Source organism: Atractosteus spatula, chromosome 9 (genome assembly GCF_055471065.1).
Source record: "Atractosteus spatula isolate fAtrSpa1 chromosome 9, fAtrSpa1.hap1, whole genome shotgun sequence".
Taxonomy (NCBI): domain Eukaryota; kingdom Metazoa; phylum Chordata; class Actinopteri; order Semionotiformes; family Lepisosteidae; genus Atractosteus; species Atractosteus spatula.
The window spans coordinates 52,756,700-52,776,946 of record NC_142714.1 but is presented as its reverse complement, the minus strand read 5'-3'; the positions used below and the strand labels follow the sequence as shown (position 1 = coordinate 52,776,946).

The 20,247-nt window shown below is 37.9% G+C and overlaps 1 protein-coding gene across 6 annotated transcripts in view; it reads right to left on the bottom strand.

The window, feature by feature from the left end:
* The window catches only part of diaph2 (diaphanous related formin 2), a 498,271-nt gene that overhangs the window by 287,277 nt on the left and 190,747 nt on the right, over positions 1-20,247 (bottom strand). For all 6 annotated transcript variants that reach the window (XM_088924957.1, XM_088924960.1, XM_088924961.1 and 3 more), the window contains one exon: positions 15,108-15,222. In XM_088924957.1, coding sequence (XP_088781083.1) covers positions 15,108-15,222 — 115 coding nt within the window. The remainder of the gene's footprint in view (positions 1-15,107; positions 15,223-20,247) is intronic.

The following is a 20,247-nucleotide window of genomic DNA, read 5'->3' as shown; positions in this document are numbered from 1 at the left end:
GCATTACTAAACATAGTGATATAAATACAAATATAAAACATGTTTCGGCATCAAACACCTGACCATTCTGTCTGCAGATACACGATAAATGAGCCCCGATTTACTACGCTCACATCAACTGCTGAATGAAGAGCAAAGCAAAGACATTGCTGTAAGGTTATACAGTATATACCTTTTCACATTTACTTTCAAAAGTCCAACAATAGCAGATAACTTAATTTAAAAATTGTCTTGCATTTAAAAAGCTGAATTTTGGCTCCAAAGCTTTCATCACTTCTAAGCTTGGGGCTCTAAACACCCTTCCACTGTAATATGTTGGACCTCTTTAATAAAACATGTTTTTAGAAAAAGGCAGTAAATGCTACATTTCAGAGCAAATTTTACCTTCAGGCTTAAGCAGTGTATAATTTTGAAAATATACATGCCATTTTTTAGAGCTTCTTGTTCTGTTCTAGTGTGGAGGGGCAAAAAAAGCCTACTTCATTTTTATTCGGTTCAAAATCAAGAGGAACCAAAGATCAAGGAGAAACAAAACAAACAAAAAAGGAAAAGCAAACAGCCTGGGTTACTCCAGCAGGGATAGACTCCCATTTAAAAAGTGAAAGTACACAATTTAAAAGCTGATTTTTTTTTATTTTGTGTGCCCACAGAGCTCGCTTTCAGTGCAGATGAATCAGGTGGAGCTGAGAGAAATCCTCAGATGCATTTGGACGCTGTGATTGAAATTGCAGTGCTTTGAGGGAAGACTTTGAAACGCTGCAATCAGTATAACAGGAGCTGCAGCCCAAAGGGAGCCTGATAAAAGTGCAGCAGGAAGACGCATTCCCAACGCAAGCTGTACAGTTGAATCTCTTGGACAGATGAGGAACAGGTTTCACATTTGCCTCTCCGAATTTTTCACTTGTCGTCTTTCCTTGTGCTAGACATGTGATGCCGCCTCTCATTCCACCCAATGCGTCTCTTAAACATCAACAGTGAATGACAACAGTGTCCCAACTGCAAATCCATGTTATCTCGCTGACATAAAAAAAAGGAAAATCGATATGGTTTATTTTCAGTGAGGTAACAGCTTGAGCTTGACCTGCTCTAATTGATTGTTTACTGAGGCATGCATTCGCACTAACAAAATTCTCTTTGCAACTCTCCGGCCAGTAATATGTCATAACAGCAAAGCCTTGTCACATATGGCAGCCATACAAGTAAAGAGTTTGCACCGGTTCTCCAAACAGATTGCCTCATTCAAAACCCACCGCACACAGCTGGAAACAAACCAATTTCTTCTCAAGCTCCAAAGAGACTCAATGAGAAATTAAAACACAATAACATCCCTCAAAGCATGCTAACTTAGTGGACTGTCGACTGTGTTTAAAAACTGGGCCTTGCATGCCATTTACTTTATTCAAATTGTATGGAAATGACTGAAGAATAAAGAATAAGTGAAATGCAGAACACCATTCAATCACCTACAGTACATCCATTATATTATCACCACTCCACCACTTGTGCGCCTGATACCCATAAAACATATGCTCCAAAAGAATTAGGAAACAAGACAATAAAGTCATTTTAAGTAAAAAATTCCAGCTGCATTATTTGTTTCAGTGCCTGTTTTCTGTCAAGGCTGTAGTTGAATCACACAAAATGGATGTGATTGTACTGTAACTCAAACTTATCCCCTCTAGTGAGAGAAGACCAGCAGAAATTTGAATCAGTGACCCTCTTCACTTACAGAAAGAAATGAGATTTCCTGAAATGAAAGCAATTAGGCAGTCATTACCACTGTAAATATCCATTTAGACAGATGTACACGCTAAACATTTAACCCAAAATTACAGATAATTAAGACAAAAAAAACAGATGATTATTCAATACCAGGGAATGGAAAGAATGCTTTGTGTAAAAATCTATTGTGTATTGCAGCCCTGTTCTTCACAACCTGAGTGTCATGGATACTGATCTATAAGTCAGCGTGGAATGGCAAAGTGGAAGACAGCTACTGTAGGTCTTGCTGGGCTGGCCCCAACTTCCCTTTTAAGAAAGTACTGCAATCCCAGATCCAATAGAAATAGCCTTCTATAAAATGGTTATTTGAAAGTTTACAATGGTTTCTAAATTAAGATTCAATCAATCCTTACAGAATGGAGACTAGGGAAGGGGACAGAAGGGAGGGTTTTTGGTATTATGTTAGTTCCCTGATCTTTTCTGTAAAAAAAAAAGATTCAGTCTGAAAAAAAATATTTATGCAAATCGAGTTAGCTGCAGAAAAACCTGATGGTCATTCTTCTTTCAGTTTTGATTTCGACGTGCAGACTACAATTGTCTGCGTGCTTCTTTCTACATAAATGCAAATCTGTATCCAGATGGAAACGTCTTGTCAGCGCTGACATCCTCAGAGTTTTCAGAGTTCTGAGATTTAGCCCTATCACTGCTTCAAAGATGGAGAGCTTGCTTTAAGAATATATTTTTTTTCAATTTGTCATGCTGAGTTTTTGAGTTTTTTTTACATCTGTTGACAGCAGGTGCTAAACTTAGGCATACAGACCACTTGACACTGATCTACTCGAGCACTGCGACGTGGTTTTCTTTCATGTCTCACAGTCTTTCTGTGTTACTGAGCACTTCTAGGCTTCTTCTTAAATAGCTTCACAACCAGAACAAAGCAAGGACACACTCCTCATTTTCCAAAAACTCACATGGCTGCATAGGGCTCACCAAGAAAGGAGAGTCTGTGGAAAAACTTCCCCCACGAGAACTGATGCGCAGAGAAGAAAAAGGGGCGTTCCTCGCTTCAGAGGGACTAACTAGCTTGGGCACTCTTGCCGTTTTGTGTTTCAAAACACTGAGAAAGCTCCACTATGCTATTGCTATGCTGTCTGGAACTCCATCCATTGCACATTGACATTAAACTTTTATAAGGGAAACCATTGGGCTTTCAAAGGAAGCCTCCAGTGAGATGACTCTGTCTCTTGCTTATTGTAAGGCACCACAACAGAGACAGAATCTCCCCTAGAGCTGTGATGTTCAGTGTGGCCCTGAGGAATTTTTCCATGTTAATGTTTGTTTGTTCACCCCAGAAGGATCAAACTTACATTGGGTTTCACCCCCCCCCACCCCACTTTTTATACAACATTCATGCGTGATTATCCGAGTTAAGTCAAAGATTCCTCAGGAGCATCTAGGCAAACATTGGGCATCCTCATGGGCGAACCATGCAAACTCCCAGGTTCCTAAAAGCCCTTTGAAAATGTGAATGTTATGTTTTTGGGAAGCCAAACATAAGTAAAGTATGGAAGTTATATTGAGTAAAGAAAATTTCATCTGGTGAAAACTGAGCAATTAAATGTGCTTTATACAATGATTAGTACATCATTCCTCTCATTTGAAAAGCAGACCCTTGCTACTACATTTATATTATCACTATACATATGAACAACTAACCTCTTTTTGCAATCCCAGCATGGAGTGTTCTACTGAATTATTTATGGACAGAAAACAGCCAAATGTAATTGCATTTATTAATGTCCTCGTTCAATATGGGTTCTGTTTAATTTGTTAATTTTATTTTTTCTGCAGTAATGAAAAATAATTACCTAATTACTACAAAATTGCACGCTCCTTACCAGGAATGTGTCACAGGCAAACTACAAGGCATAAATAAAAAAAGAAAACTTTTTTTTTCAACAGGCTAATGAACTGATAGAGAAAGAGTCCAAAATGAACACTGTGATCAGTGGAGGTGAAGACAATAAAAGCAGCTGTGCTGGAACATTAGGGGTTATCTGTCTCTCGTCAGGGCTTTTTGATTTGTCTGGGTAATGTGAAGTCTCCGTTAGAAAACAGTGACGTACTGTATCAGGCGTATATTCCAATTCCTTCTAATATAACCAGCTGAAAACAACCAGTGGCTAGAATCTCAATTCACACCAAGCAGGGAATCACAATTCTTACACTGCGGGGCCACTCACTGGACAAGAACCCCATTAAGCTTTTGCAGGTGGCCAGCTTATAGTACTAAACATTTCTGACCACATATTGCAAATGGCTGCCCACCCAAACGAATGGAGATTCATTACCTGGATGGACTTAACATTTTGCTACTGATAGCAATGTAAAGCACACAGCTTCTCACAAGTGACTTTTTGTTGAAATATTTCTTTCTCCTGCTCTGTAGTCTGGAACACTTATGATTAAAGCAAAAAGGACTTTCACTTCAGGGAGCGTGTTATAAAAACAGGTAAATTTCATTAGCTACACTGCTATCTAACTGTGAAATACTAGCTCCAGGCATGTATACACATGAATACATCTTGCTGAATAAATAAACACATTACTACAACAAAAACGTACAGGGCTTTTTCTTTGTTCTGTCAACACACACATACACAGGGGTCACAATTAGGGGGTTACCTAGAAATCCTAACTGAAAACTAGTTAACAATCGATTGGTCTTTTGTGAAAGCTATTAACCTTCCTAATAAAACAGTCAACAGAAGGATTTTATCAGACTACTAAGCACTCATATCTGCAAATATTGTAGTCAGTCCATCACACATATTCACCAGGGTATCACCATCCATTTGTATCCCACTCTGCCCAAATCATTTGATCCAGCACAATGGCACTAGCTACAGTACCCTCACTTTCACCACTCTCCAGTCAAGCTCATTCAACAGGATTTCAATAAGGTAAGATCAGGATACTGGCAGGACCGTACGTTACATTCAAAGTGCACTCATTCCTGGTTTATGTGATTTAGGTGCTCTTCACCTGAATATACACATTTGTATTTCAGCTCTGTCTTTCTCGGCTACATTTGATTGCACAGCTACCAGTTGTTGTTGTTGTTTTTTTTGTTTGCTGTATTTGTGGTATTCTTACAATTTGCCCCATAGGCTAAGGCTTCCTTAATGAAGGGCAATTGCAGATACATGATTAGTGTAAATCACTTACTTTAATGGAACAATGGTGACTGTACTTCCTGTTTCATGCTGTCCATATAAAGGAACTGGGTAAGCAAGAGGAAGGCTGGCCTGGCACCTTCTGGGAAATCACACACTGGTACAGGGAGCACCAGAGTAAGTGGGGTAAGAGACATCCAGTTCCTTTGAAATGGAAAGTGATTTATTTGCAAGTTCTTTTTTAGATACAATTTAAGCAACAAAAATCCATGCTTTTATACACTGTATGTTTTATTAATGTAAACTATTCTACCTAGAATCAGAACAATCTTGTTCATGAGGTGTAGCCTGAGTGTAAAAGTACACTGTCCTGGACTGACTTTAGTGAACATGAGAATGTTTCTTGAAGTGATGACAGAACAAAATTTGCTCAGCTGAGAGCCAAATTGAATAATGAAGCAAGCTGGCAATAAAACCTATACCACATCAAGAGCAGCTATCACTTACACAAACAACTGACATTACACACAGCCAGCAAACAAACTACCTTTTATCATGCCAGCTGACATTTGCCTAGTCACAACTAGTGCTCTTAAACTACTTCAGAAATCACAAGAAGAATCTGGGAAAAATCAAGACAATCTATCAAATCTATCAAAGAAACATAGGGCGCAAGGTAATACTATCACTGGATAGGATGCCAGTTCATTACAGGGCACACTCAAATGCAAATATGAAAGGGGATTCTAGAGACATCAACTAATCTAGTCAGTACACCTCTGCATACAGACTTCTCTGGGCACTGCGTTTTTCATTTTCCACCCACACAGACCCAGGGAGAACATCCAGACTCTACAAGGAAGGAACTCAAGGCTGCCCATGAGTGTAAGGTAGCAGCTATAACTGAAAATTCCTAATATTTTAAAATAGGAGGCAGTAGTCTGACAAAAGCTATGGCCACCTTTGTATGCAGCAGGAGAAAACTCTCGAGTGATGATTTTACTCTTCAAATGACCAGAGAAGCATGACCTGGCTGGGGTCTGATGACTGACCTCCACACAGTGGTTTCGTTAGAATACACAGTGATACACCGTAGAGTACAAGCTCACCTTTTTTCATTTGGTGGATTATATAAAAATGCATCCAGTGCAGTATCTCTCTAAATGTTGAAAAATAATAATGGCAGTAATAAAAATAAAAAATTAATCCGTCACCAAGTGGCAGCACTTAAGTGTTAGCAATATTGTTTAAGATGATGCTTAGTGCACTAAGACGGCCTAAATAGGCCTCTACCGTCTGCAATAGATTAAAATCAGTAGGGCATCACAGTAAGACATTATTAACTTTAAACCACAGGAATCTCTAGATATAACACATTGGCGACTCTCACTATCCAGGTCATCCCCCCTAGCCTTTTTGTACAATAAACTAATTAGAAAACATTAATAGTTAAACACATATTTTTGGCTCAACTCTGATTTATTGCAGCCTTTATTAATTTTCTTTAAAGATGAGTGAGTAGAAGAGTTGACCCCTGGAGAAGCGCATTAAGTTGGCTGAACAAAATGAGGAAATAGGTTACACAGTGTCATGAAGATAAACTGTTCTATACATGAAAATTGTACTCATTTTGAAAATCCAGTCCTTAAATTTAATATTAATTTGTATATATATATAAATGCTTGCAGCTAGTTTTTAATTCAAATATTGACATCCAGTCTCCAGATTCGTGATTAGCAATTGTTTGGTCTGAAGCGTACCCGTATGAGCGCACTGGTGCATGGTTTGTATTAACAAGCCTTCGAGGCCCAGAAGACGTTCCCTCTTTCATAACCATCATTATAATACCTTGTTTGTCAAAGGCTAACATACCTACTTAACTTGTCTCCTTGCGAAAGTGGAGTGCTTTCGTTCTGGTTTGAACATCTTGGGCTCCAGACAATGTAGCACAGAATTCAGATGTGCTCGGAGGAGTAAAAGGTAGAGCAGTTTTCTAGAGCAGTACAGTAAATGCAATTGCATAAGAACAAACAGAAATCTCAGCTTGGCAGCTGCTTTCAGTAGCTGTAAATGGCTTCAGCACTAAACAGCTGTGCTCTACAGAGAGCAACAGCCAATGATCATATATAGTCTTCTTCAGTCCTTGTAAGACTTTCTGTAATTTCAGGAGTGGTTTTGAACAGTTGGTGCACCAGAATTTATTGAAAAAGTTTTAATGGTAGTAACTCACAGTTTGAAGCTTTATAAAAAGGGGTTAAAAGGCACTCTGAAGTAGAGGTGTTTGTGTGTACAGTATGTGGGGGGGGAGGGGGAGCCAATTTACATGCTGCTCCCAACTGATAGATGATTGATGTGCTTTGTCACCTCTTTCACCTAACTCTTTTAATTACATTTGGGGCCTCTGAGAACTGCTACTACAAAATCAGCTTCCCCTAATCACCTTACATTTGACACATTCCGTATCAAAACATAGTGCCTTGTTTTCTTTTATACAGTATGTATTGCAGCTGCCTTGATTGTCCCTTCAGTGACTTTAGTGAACAGACAAATGAAACAGACAAGATAGTTTCTTTCTGGCGGTCCAGCAGGCAAGCGTTTTAGAGAGGAGCCCAATGCGAGACTGCTCTGGTGGCAGCACAGCTACTACCACGGAGAGCGAGAGTCAAAGCCCAGCTGAATGAGAAGGCTACAAAGTGGGAGTGCTTTTGATCGCAAACCAGTTCAGCCTAGTGTTAAAAGAGTTGTTAGGGAGTTATTAGGGAACCACAGCTAAAGCTAAACTCCCACCGCTCGATCATTACTGCTTCTAGAAAGGCAGTGTAGCTAGGTCATTATTTTCTTGCTCTTGTGCTTTGTAGCGGGGATGCAAGTGCGGTCACCACTGGCATGTGCTTCAGCGGAGGCCGATGCCCCCGCCGGGGTGCAACAGGAGCGCAGAGCAGGAAGGAAGACCGAGCTCAGCTGGCCTGTGGGACAGGCGAGGCACGAGCTGCCAGGTTTGAGGCTCGGCTGGTCGGCCTGGGTGTTTCAACTGCTGACCTTAAAAGCAGGATAGTGCTGGTGCTGCCTTCCCTCCTCCCAGATGAGACGGGTTTTGAGTGAAAGTTGTTAGAACATTAAAGCTGAAGCTGTCCAAGCGAAGATCTCTGCAATAAAGAGCTGGAGGCAACACTTAAACCATCTAAACTTTCCTACGTGATAGAAATACAATCTTTATTTATTAAGTATAGGTGTCAGTCAAATGTTGTATTCTTTCTTTTTTCCTGTCCCAGAGTTGATTTTATTTCTAAAATATCTCTCAGAACACCTGCAAAACCTGACTACACAATAACCATATAACTGCAGTGACACGAAGAATGCAACAGGAGATTAATATAGAAATTCCCTCCTACAGTGGTGAGGAAAATTTTGTGAACCCTTTAGAATGATCTGTATTCCTGCAGCATTTGCTCCTAAAATGTGATCTGATCTTCATCTCTGTGTCGTAATTATAGATAAACATAAACTGATTAAACACATAACACATAAACACTGTACTTTAATAATAAAAATAATAATAATTACGCGATTATCATCTTACTTTGGAGTTTAGTTTGGTGTTGAGACAGCTCTAAACATGAATGAGTGAGGAAGCGCCCAGGTTCTTTTCCTTTCTCCACCTGTGAGGCCTCTTCCATAATCAGGCGCACTCTGCCAGCTCAATGACACATTTGCCCTGCTGACATTAGCTCTGTAACTGCAGTACTCGTTTTTCATTTACTGGGGCTTTAAATCAAAAAAAGCAAAGTGAACAACTCTTTCGCATAAAGTTTGTTTGGAAGAACATAATGACTTATGTTGCCCTTGACTCCTACAGTATTTTATGTTCCAATTATGTATGATGTGACATTCCAAAACAATGAAATTAAACTTTGATTTATGACACCATATAGATCTTTTTTATCCTTTATTTTATTTCCATTCTGTGTATCTACAAAACTGGAGCAGACCTGCAAAGACGCTCTTATTTGGTTCATTCCCTGGCTGAAATGAACCCTATTCATAACGGGCAAATCATTACTGGGGTTCAGTTTTAAATACAAAGATTGACAACATACTGTATATTCAGTCTACAGTATGTTACATGTTCTGAAACAGCCACCTCAAAGTAATTAGTGCTTCAGAGTCTGTAATGTCTGAGAATCAGAAACGTGCTGAGGACTTTCTAAACCAATACAGTGTGGCTCCTGTGTACAAAACTATTATAACCAAAGAAAATCTGAACAACCAATACTGTATATTTAGTTAACATTTCTCTCAGCCAGGTTTCTTCATTAAAACCAAAGGGGTTTAAAATGCTTGTCACTGTAACATTATACATAGAAATGGCTTTTGCTTCGTATAATTTGGTATTTAGAAATGCCTCACTTTTAATATACAGAGATGAGAATAAAAATATGAACAATATGCATTATTAAATTCTAGCACTTGGGTCCTGTGGTATGTACAGTAAAACAACTTATTCAGACAATTACTTTTAGAAAAAAATATTGACTTATTGGCCTCATTCTCCTTTTAGAAACCAGGTAACAAAGGATGACAAAGCTTAAGATTCAGGGCTGTTTGTGCCTGCACACCTACTTAAGAACAAATTCTTGTACTTCAGTACATATCTTAGCCATAACTGAGCAATATAGTTAATAATGGTGTTGAAGGGAGAGAGAGAGAGAGCCCTTCTGTGACAAGCAAAGTCAGGGGGTCACAGAAAACTTTCTTTTTCTTCAGCCAGATCTGGGTCCTGGTGAGGGTGGGCTCATTAACTGAGCTTTCGATTCATTATTATACTGGAAAGCTCACTGAAAAGTGTCTTTGACCCTTAGCTGTTGGGTCAACCGTAACCTAGAATTTCTCCCTTTATATAAATTAAGGCTACAGTGACAGGCCAATTATTTTGAATATATCTTCATTAGACTGCTCTTTAGTGTTTCTTAACCAGAAAAATGATCACCCTTTCTTTGCACATACTACTCCATTTGCTGCCTCTCAAACCCTACAGTCAGTCTAGAAAAATCCCAAAACAGTTTTGTACCTGTCTATCACAATGCCATACAGTAAGTGATACGACACGAGATAAATGGTTCCCTTTGGATCCTATTTTTTTCTTTTAGAAGGTCATGTCAAGCAGAATGCTTAAGTTCTGCCACTGTACGTACACACCCTGGATTCTGGCTGTGTTTAAAAGCAAGCAATGGTAATGCATAGTGTTGTAAATTAATATGTTAAACTCTTGTTCACAGAACAAATTACCACTATTAATTGTACAAAGGACAAAGAACCAGGTATGTAAGGAAATTAAGAATGAATGTTTTTTAAGGTAAAGCCGACACTGAAATCTGTATACTTGTATATAATATATCTGTATATACACAATATACTGCTCTATTACTTAACATGCCAATTACCGTAGACATAAACGAAACTGTAGATCTAGACACTGGACTTTAACTCTAAATGTACTGTAGGTAATTCCTATCCCTAGCTCACTTCATCTTAAATGCAAACTGTAGTGCTGAATTTGACACAAAACCTTAATAATAACCCTAAATTTACTCGCAATCCTAATCATTCATCACTTCCCCAGCCTGGTTTTAGCCCCTACATGGATAGTTTTGCTTACCCCACTGCCTTTACTTCATTGTACAGTAAAAAGATGTACAGTATTGTGTTGGGTGCCCACCAGCAAGATTATATGTTTGTGTGTAATTTGTCTGTGAAGAATTCACAGTGAAGACAGGTTTGTAACAAACAGATTAAAAGACAATCACATCAAATCAGATTGTCTGTTCCATTCATTCTAACACTTTATCAGAAGATCGGATTAGACAGAGTTAGAGATAAAATAGCTAAAGATAATGTAACATAAGGCAAGCATTGCCTATGGAGTAGTGAGCGTTACTTTTCATGCCAGGTTAAAACATAAATAAAATAGCTGGAGCATTAGTGTGTGGTGCCCTCCCTACTCCCACTACAGCATGCCAGTCTGTGGACTGGTTTCATTCTTCCTGCCTGACATTTTTGGTATCTTTTGAGCACACGATGCGTTCTACACATAGTATTCTAACTTAAGCTTTTTCTTTCAACAGAAAACCTGTAACAACATTTTTTTAAAAAAGTATTATAAAGCCAGTTTTGATTTTTAGCCCACTGTTTAATTTATGTGTTAGTTACACAATAAGCTGTACCTAGAGGCCCATTTTTTTAAGAATGTGAAATGTTTTATTAACAGTTCATTAAAAGTCTTATTTTCCTATCAGTTCTACGCCATGTCTAGTGAGGAGACTGGGGTGGGTCCTCTCACACCCAAAGGGAGAAGATGCACAGAGTGAGCTCATATTTTCAGGAAGGTATCTCCATATCAGAAAATCTGTTTTGTAGTACTCGAAGCCTGTACAAAAACAATTTAAAAAAAATGTTTGCCAGCATCAATCTTATGCCAACTGCACAGTAAAGCTTTGCTACAAAATTGCTTTTCAAATGCAGTACTCTGTGTTGCATGGTCAATCAACAAGTGCATCTTATTAGATCCCTCAAGCAGAACGGCGGCAAGACCATTGATTGATACAACAATGAGAAGAGTTTAGGCTAGGGAGCAAAAAAAAAACAATAAAACACATTTCAAATTGTACAGCAGAACGGATTTAAGTTCAAAAGAAAGAACTAAACAAAGAAAGTGCCAGAATCTCCATGTGTCTCAGATCAGAAATGCACAGGGAGTCTTTTTTGCAAAGCGCAAAGCCTCACCGTTCACCACTAATTTCCTGCTCTTTTTGAATTTTGTAGTCACAGGTCACAGCAGGTAGTGCCTTTTAACCAGGCCTGGGAAATGCATTCAGATTTACTTGCTTAGACAAGCTTCCACTGCTTTAAAGATGAACACAGTCTAGTGTGATAAAATCAAGTTAAAAATCAGAGGCCGAAGCTTACGTTAAGGAAGCAGGAAGATAAGTACAGTGCAAGCTGTTTATTAATGTTCCTAACTCGGTGAAGCCCTTTGTCAATACCATTATGAACAAATGATACAAAGAGGATTTAGTTATTACTGTTTCCTGATGGCCTGATTAAAACAACTGTGACAACTTTAGTATCTTAAGTAGCTTAAGCTTATAAGTAGCATATCCTTACAGTATAATCCTATGTTTATAGTTCCTTAAGTTTTGTGTACAATGTTTAAGCTATATTATTTTACAAACCCTCAATATTTTTTCTTACTTTTTTTCAGATCAAAACCTAAAACAAAAACCAGAGTTAAAATGTAGTTTTCAGACTTTTTAAAGGAAAAAGACATCTGTTTGTGTATAATTATAACCACTATGTATGTACAAAGTTAAGTTACACAATTTAATAAATTACCATATATTAAATGCATTTTTGATATATGCCTTCTGTAAAAAATAATGTTCTACATAATTATGTTTCTATATGAAGTAACAGATCAAATATCAATATTGAGTAAATAAATAGTTCATGCAGCCCTTTCAATAATTTCGACTAGCAGTTCAGGAGACTAGTTATATCCCCTTCTGCACCAAGAATTTCTAACAGCCTCAGAGACATCTGGAACACCTCTGGGACAGTTCTTTTACAACATGCTTTTCGCACCTCTAACCAGCACCCCTGTGATGCAAGTGCATTTTCACTTTCTTTTCTCATCTCTCACAATATGTTCTCACTGAACGCTTGCTTTAAAGGTTTACCTTAAGGAAAAAAAAAACATGCCTGTGAGCTGCATTAATGGGTAGAAACACTGCATGACACAAATACGGGGAGAATTTTCCATAAAAACAAGGATTTTAACAACAAGCTCTTTGCATGCCAGCACGGGCTGCCCCAGAGGAGGAAATATTTCAGAACAACCCAGGGCACTAAAGTGCTTTTTGTAACAGCGTCACCCCCAGGACTGAAGTACAGGATAATACATTGAAAAAGAGACCTGACCAAGCCCCCAACTCCAATACAGGACATGCATATAAACAGCAAGATCTAAACCACAGGTAGTAAGAAAACAAGGCTTTTAAAGAATGATCATAGCCCTTGAAACTTTAATTTTTTTATATCTGTGTATGTATTCACAACCGTATGAGTGTCCAGGGATCACATATTAATTTTCATTTCGATAAACATTTTCAATTAAGGCAATGGATACATTTGGATATTGAAGTGTGCATTGAAATTTAGAGTGCAGAAAAGAAAAAAAAGTTAAGTGATACTCTCATGGTTAGTCATCTTTTTAAAATTGCTCAATGTGAGGCACGTATCAGCTCTGAAGTACTATACACCAGGCAATGTATTTAACTTGTGGCTTATTTGCTCAAAATGATTATTTTTTATTATTCATTTTAAATAATAATGTTACAACCTGAAGCAGATCTTTAAGGTAATATTCATGGTAAGCCACAGAATTCTAAATATTTGTCAAATCAGCAAATTAAAATAAATAACTATAATTGAAAGCACAAATGAAACTAACAAAACTCCTTTTGCTTAATTGTTAAAAATATATATTTCACAGTGCTAATGTAATGAATTACTGTATACAGTAGGTGTTATTGATAGGAATCAGACAATTTCACCAGGGGCATTGTTATTGTGCTTTCAGAGGTCGCCACTAAACAGGTGCTTTCAGAATGAAATTGCCTTTTCTTCATTACCATAAAGAGCTCATTTGAAAAGGTGAGGAAGACAAGATAGGACTGATGGTGAAAAGTCTAATGGATAAATTTACACCTACATTTATTTACAAAGAGCATAGATACAGTTAAAGTATTTCTAAATGAAGCTTTAAGATGTACCTGTACTACACTTAATGCACATATACATACTGTAATGCAACATTAAGCAAGGACTATTGCTAACTGAACTCTTCCAAACCTGCTGTGAAAACTTAAAACAGCATGTTTCTTAGTTTCTGTTTTAGTGTTAATGAGTTTTCCAATATATAGCTTGCAACATTAATTAGAGGTAATGTTTCTCTCTCCATAATTTAAAGGATGTTTTTGTTGTGGATTATTCATTTGCTTGTTTATTTTCTTGACTGTTCAGAGTGTTAAACTTTTAGCCCCTTTTCGAGGGTATTCGAAACAGCCTGTTCACAGTAGAATGTAAATCCAACGTCTCTGTTTGACTTTCAATACTAAGAAGAGGAAGCACACTTGCAGCAAAACCTTGTGTTTCAACTACAGGAAAGTTCCTTTTTACTCCCCATGTACCTGTACTGCAAAGACTAACCATGCACGTTGTCTGCCAGCAGTTCTTTACTTTGTGCTGTTACATTTCTCAGGTTTCTCTATTCAATTTGCATTAAGAGAACATTCTTGCCTGTTAAACTGCAACTTCTTTCCATATGGCATGAAAATTTATTCTTCTAAAATTTGTATGTCTTTTAGCATCTCTTCAGTAGAGAATGCACAATCCTGACATCTGACAACAGACAGAGAAAGAGGGGGAAAAGACGCTGAGAGAGTGTGGGAATATCCACAGATGGGGAGGCTTGAAAGGTTGAAATGTGTTCTTACAGTTTGACAGCCCCTGTGTTACATGCGATCTGTCCGCAATGCATTCTGGAAAATTAGAGGTCCAGAAAACATACTGTCAGAAAAGTCAAATGGACTGGAGTTGTCATGACAACATTGTCCCGCAACCCCTTCCCACTTCTAATCAACAGGTTAAGAAAAGTAGAGGTCATGTACATTTACCAACAAAGGAAGAATATAGAAGGTCAGAAATGCCAACCTAGTTGTCTGTCTTCACAGAACAGTCTCCTGAAAGTAAATGAAATGGTACGGTGATCTCAATCACGCGTGTGCTAAGTGCACTGGGGGTTTAACAGCAAACAGGAGACAGGTTTTACAGAATATGTTTATCAAGCAAACATTTAATAGGAAAGACCTGATTATTTTAAACATATTTTGATTAACTGAAGATTAATTGTCCAAAAAATGAGGATGTAAACCTAAATCCTGTACATCACAAGACATAAACGATGTGAGTGGCACATCATTTGGAGAGTTTTTCCTAAGATCTAAAAGGTCTAAAAGCTTTACATAGCAAACCCCCATCTTCGAAATTTTCAGATGCCCCCAAGGAACTGCGAAATGTACCACAGCACAAAACCAGGACACCAGAGGTTCGTATCTTGCTGTCGGAATGAGCCCCTGTGAGAAACACACATACCTTTGGTCTTCGTTGAGAACGTGAGGGACAGCTGAGCGAGGAGGTCTGGGCTCTCAAACTTCTCCTCCTTGACTTTAATCCAGAAACAGCTCTCTGCCATTTCCTGAGGCACAATCTGAAATTACACAGGAACATAATTAAATGTTCAATCACTGCAACTAATTAGCATTCCTAAGACATTGAGCACTTAAGTGTTAAGATTTCTGCATGAAGAAGGTGGATATTATATATACTGGTAACCTATGAATTTAATCATCAGAATACGTGCACACATAAGAGACATTTTCAAACATATACATTAATTAGTTTTTGTTGATTTATAGGTGTATCAGGATGCAGTAATTTGTCTGTTTCCAGGACTTTCAGTACTTAATTTTTTATGGATCATTAAAAAAACACTTAAATGATCTTTCAGCATATCAGCAATTTCCACTAATTGAAAGAAAGTAAAAAGACTAATTAAGCCTAATAAACCTCTGATTAACTCAAAACTTAAATGTTCTCATTGTTGATTTCTCTAAAGGAAAAATGTAATTCTTTTCAACTCGGTGCACATAAAACATTTCTTTGTTTACGAGTGCTGCGTTGAGGTAGCCCATTCCAAGTACTTCAGCCAAACACTTACACACTCAAGATAGGTAATGTTGCATTTGGGGTGCTAATTGAGTACCCATGTGCAATGGCTCTGCACAACATGATATAAATTTGTTCTTACACAGTGCCCTTCGTGCCAAAATATCCCAGAGCACTGAGCAAAACATAAGCATAAATACATGTAAATTTCAAAATACATGTCCTATTTCAAACCACTACATTAAAATACACTTTTCAATACAGTTTTTAGTGTCTATTGTAAGTTTCTAGAATCTAGTGTGTCTGAAATTTCAATGTTGATTGGGAAGGAAGCTCAGAAACACAGGGTGTAACAGCGAAAGGACCTGATCAACCATATTCATATGCAAAACAGTGACCTGGACCAAAGAGCTCTTGAAGGTAAGAGGGACCTGAAGCCTGAAGACTTTAGTCCAGATACCTTAAGGTCATTTTGAAAACTCTCAGACAATGAATGTAAAGCTGTCAGCATTGTGGTGATGTGATCAGACATGCAAGAGAAGTAAGCTTACTGGCAGCCATAAAGCCATATGAGTGTACTGTCAAGCAAGAAAGCAAATAAAGAGTTAGAGTAGGTGAATGGGATCTCATGAAAGCATGAACATTTTTACATTAAGCAAGGTTTTGAGTTAAGAAATGTTTCTTAAATGTCAGAAGCAGTTCTAGTCACAGAATTAAGATATAAATTGGAGTCAAGAATGACACCCAACAGATCTGGGTTTTGTAAACTCTTCAATGACTGTATTGGATGATTATTATTTTCAGAGAATCCTTTACAATGCACTCAAGTTAACTTGCATGGGTACTGTAGGTTAATTGTTGTTTTGTTATTTTTACTCTCGCAAAGTAGAAGGGTGTTAAGAAAAAGGGCAGGTGTTGTGACAGAGCAAATTTGTGTTGAAAACAAGAAAAAGACATAGTGACAAGAATATCTCTGCATGTAGTCCAGTTACAGCTGTGCAGACAGGAACGGACACTCTTGTAACTGAGTGAACAAGAGAAAGGTTAAAATCAGGAGGAGGCTGTTTAGCCTGTAATACTTGAACTGAATACTAAGCGCTGATGTATTTTATTGAAGGGGACTCATCAACTCTGAAAGTGAACAGCTTGCAACCAGCAAGTTTTGTTCTTTTTTCTGTATTCAGTAGGGATGTTTCAATCTCATCCAGACTGTCCCACTGATGTTGTTCACCTCTGTCAAGACAGGAGGCAGAATGCCTCAAATTCTGTGCGACTGTTTACACACACACACTCAGTGTGCACACAATTCAGAATTCGCTTGATGGAGGCTTTAAAAAAATGAAATGCCATTGAACAATCTTTTGAAACTGAACTGTGTGCCATCTGTCCTGAATCCAAGCCATCAGAGCAGAGCTGTCGCTCATGGTAGAGCACCCTTAAAAAAGAACTTGGCTGCTTTTAATTTACGTGCGACAGACAATGCCCACATGGCTAAGACATTCTTTGCAGTTATCAGGAGGTAGAGTTAAGAAATGGCCAAATGACCTAATTTAAAACTGGAGGACAACTTTGGAATTTGGGCAGTGAAAAACTTTAATTTAATGGTACTCATTTTTTATGGTAGGTACAGTTTTTTTTTTCATACCAAAGGGCACACACTGTAGAAATGTTCCATTATAGTATGCCAAGGCAAGCCAAATGGATAGCATATTAAAATACAAAATAAGGTGCACAGATTTACTTGTCCCAAATCTCTCCCTCTTCAGCTGTCCTCAGAGTCTCATACATTTGACGCACACACCTGTATTCAATAACTCTGTTACACATGCACAGCAAGTAGTATATATCTTCTCCAAACAAGTCCCTCAAAACTAATTACAACATCTCGCGCTCGGTATTGATAAATCTCCTCTGAAGCCGATAGCGCTGCACAGTAAAAATCCCGATGTGCATCCTTCCTTCACATAACAGAACGACTCTGGCAAGCCCCCAGGTCGCCTGCAAATAACTTTCCGAAAGAAATAAACAACTGGAATATTTATAGCTTTACTACCCTGTTGAAGGGTAGCTAGCAGACTTACTGCACTCTTCTTAAAGGTGTCTAGGGGGAAAAGTAACTACTGAATTTAATGAGGAAGACACCTTCAGAAACCAACTGCAAAAAACAATAATAACAACCAGCTTCATTAACTATCTTTATGACTTTAACAATAACTTTCTGAAAGTAATAACTGAAGTGTTAACTTTGCTATTTGTTCCAAGTGTAGCCTCCTTGCAATATTCTCCTTAAAGACAACTTTTGTGAAAACTATTAAATAAATTTCCACACGTGAAACCTTTGGAAAGTCACAAGAACAACAGCGTTCAATTCCTTTTTGTTTAGAAATCTGCAGCATTGTCACACTATCAGAACCACGGCTGTTATTGTAGGTGTCACAGTGACTGTGCTCGACTTTAACTGATGTAAAACAGCTATCTTGTCCACATGGATATCAGACCACAAGTTCTTGGCGGATTTCATGCTGTTCCATGGGCCTGAGACGCAGGCTGAGCAATCATTTACTTTTCCATAAACGTGTTCCATTCCCAAGTGTAGGTGCTCTAACCGTAGGAGAAATTACATTACAACACCTCCAGGCAACAATCTCCAGCATGGCCGCTTGAAAATCAGTTACATGCTAAAAAATTGTTTCCTCACTTTATCGCTCCTGGCTGGTTTTCCTTTTTATGCATTTTTTTATTATTATTTTTTTTCACGGTTAGAGATGGAAGGGTCTCCAGTGGGTGATTTAGAGCAAAGCAAGATGTTTTTTTTCCTTAAGAAAGAAGAAATATTATTCTTTCCTTCAAAGAAATTTCTGGACTGACATTAAGGAAAAGCAGCAGCATATTCTTGACCACAAGATGTTGACACTGGTTACAATTAGAAAAAGTATAAAGGAGGTGGCATTGCTAATACATTGGCACTGTCACAGTCAAAGACTGAATCACATTATTCTGTACAATTTTATTTATTATTTCCAGCTGAAATAATAAATTGTACACCATGGAAATTGATCAAATGGAAGCAGGCTAAACTGTCTCATTGCTGACACAGAATGTGCATTCGGAGCACTGAAGATGCATTCATGTCAAGTGTTCATGGTATTACACTAAACTGCAACAAAAGCTGCAACCAACCGCCAACACAAATGGAGGCAAATGTTACATATAATTGTTTGCCCAAGTAAATAAAGTACAGGAAACCGATTTAGAAATAGTGGAGAGGAGGGTCCTAGCCAGAGCTTCACATGTCTCTCAGTCGGCCTGTACACTGAGGCTGTACACTAACCAGGAAATGGGACACACTGAGCCTCGTGGACACGTGTTGGAGTGACATCTTCTCTTCCAGATTTTGTCACTGTTGCTGGGCTCCGGGTCTGTGCTAAAAGGGGCAGGCTAATATTATTGTATGTGCTTCACAGGCAAAATGTTAAGAGGTCACATATTTCGACTCAGCATTTCATAAAACAGAGAGGTGAAATGCTACCAGATTTCTCTGACAGCAAACCCAACTGCTCCAGCGTCTGAAGATGGATTTGTTAACTTTGACATATTTTGAAATACACATAAAATTATTGCTTTTCCTCACGCTATAATGAATATCTATGAGATCATGAGATGCATTTTATACCTCTGCCTTCATTATTCCTATTGTTTTGTGTACTTAATATATGTACCAATTTCCTTCTAAATCTCTCAATATAGAAAGATAGATGCACTTGTTTAAAAGATGAATGCATAAACATAATAATATGCACCAGTACAGTCTATAATTTTAAGCACTGACGATCCCTTCGTCTTGTCACTAAGTCACATTAAAAATCATATTACACTCTACAGGGTATCAAGCAACTGAGTACCATTACACAGATGTTAAAACACCTTCATGGTTTTTTTATATTGTGTATTTGCATAAGAAACATGGATTGATTTCCATAAATCCTGTGCACATCTCCTCCTCTCTGCAAAGCCATTAATGATTGAATGCTTCACACAGGCGACACGTGCAATATTATTTCTGATGGCAGCATTACTGCATTCCTCTCTACAGTATGATGGCTTGTTCACATACAGCACAGGTTGGTGAGACTTTTTTTCATAATCATGTGCATCTTTAGAAAGCCCACAATCAAGAGATGTGTACAATAACACATTATTATTATCATCGCTGTTTAGAAGAACTCCACTTATCTATCTACTACAAATACCTCTATTTGCCTTTTTCAACCTCATGAACAAAAATCCAATTTTGGAGGTGGACCTACTATGAAGAAGGAAAACGGACCACAGATGGGGATAGGTATTTTAGAAATATTAGATTGTTCATTTGGTTTTACTGTATCTTAACAAATCAACAGTTTTAGAGAAAACAGAATATAATGTCTAGACATACGTACTGTATATGAATTATATATTCAAATTATTATTTCTTTATCAAAAAGGACATATTACTTCCTAGGCTATAAAAAAGGAAACCTGCATACATTTTCCAATAGTATTTTTTGATTTTCATAGTATTTTATCT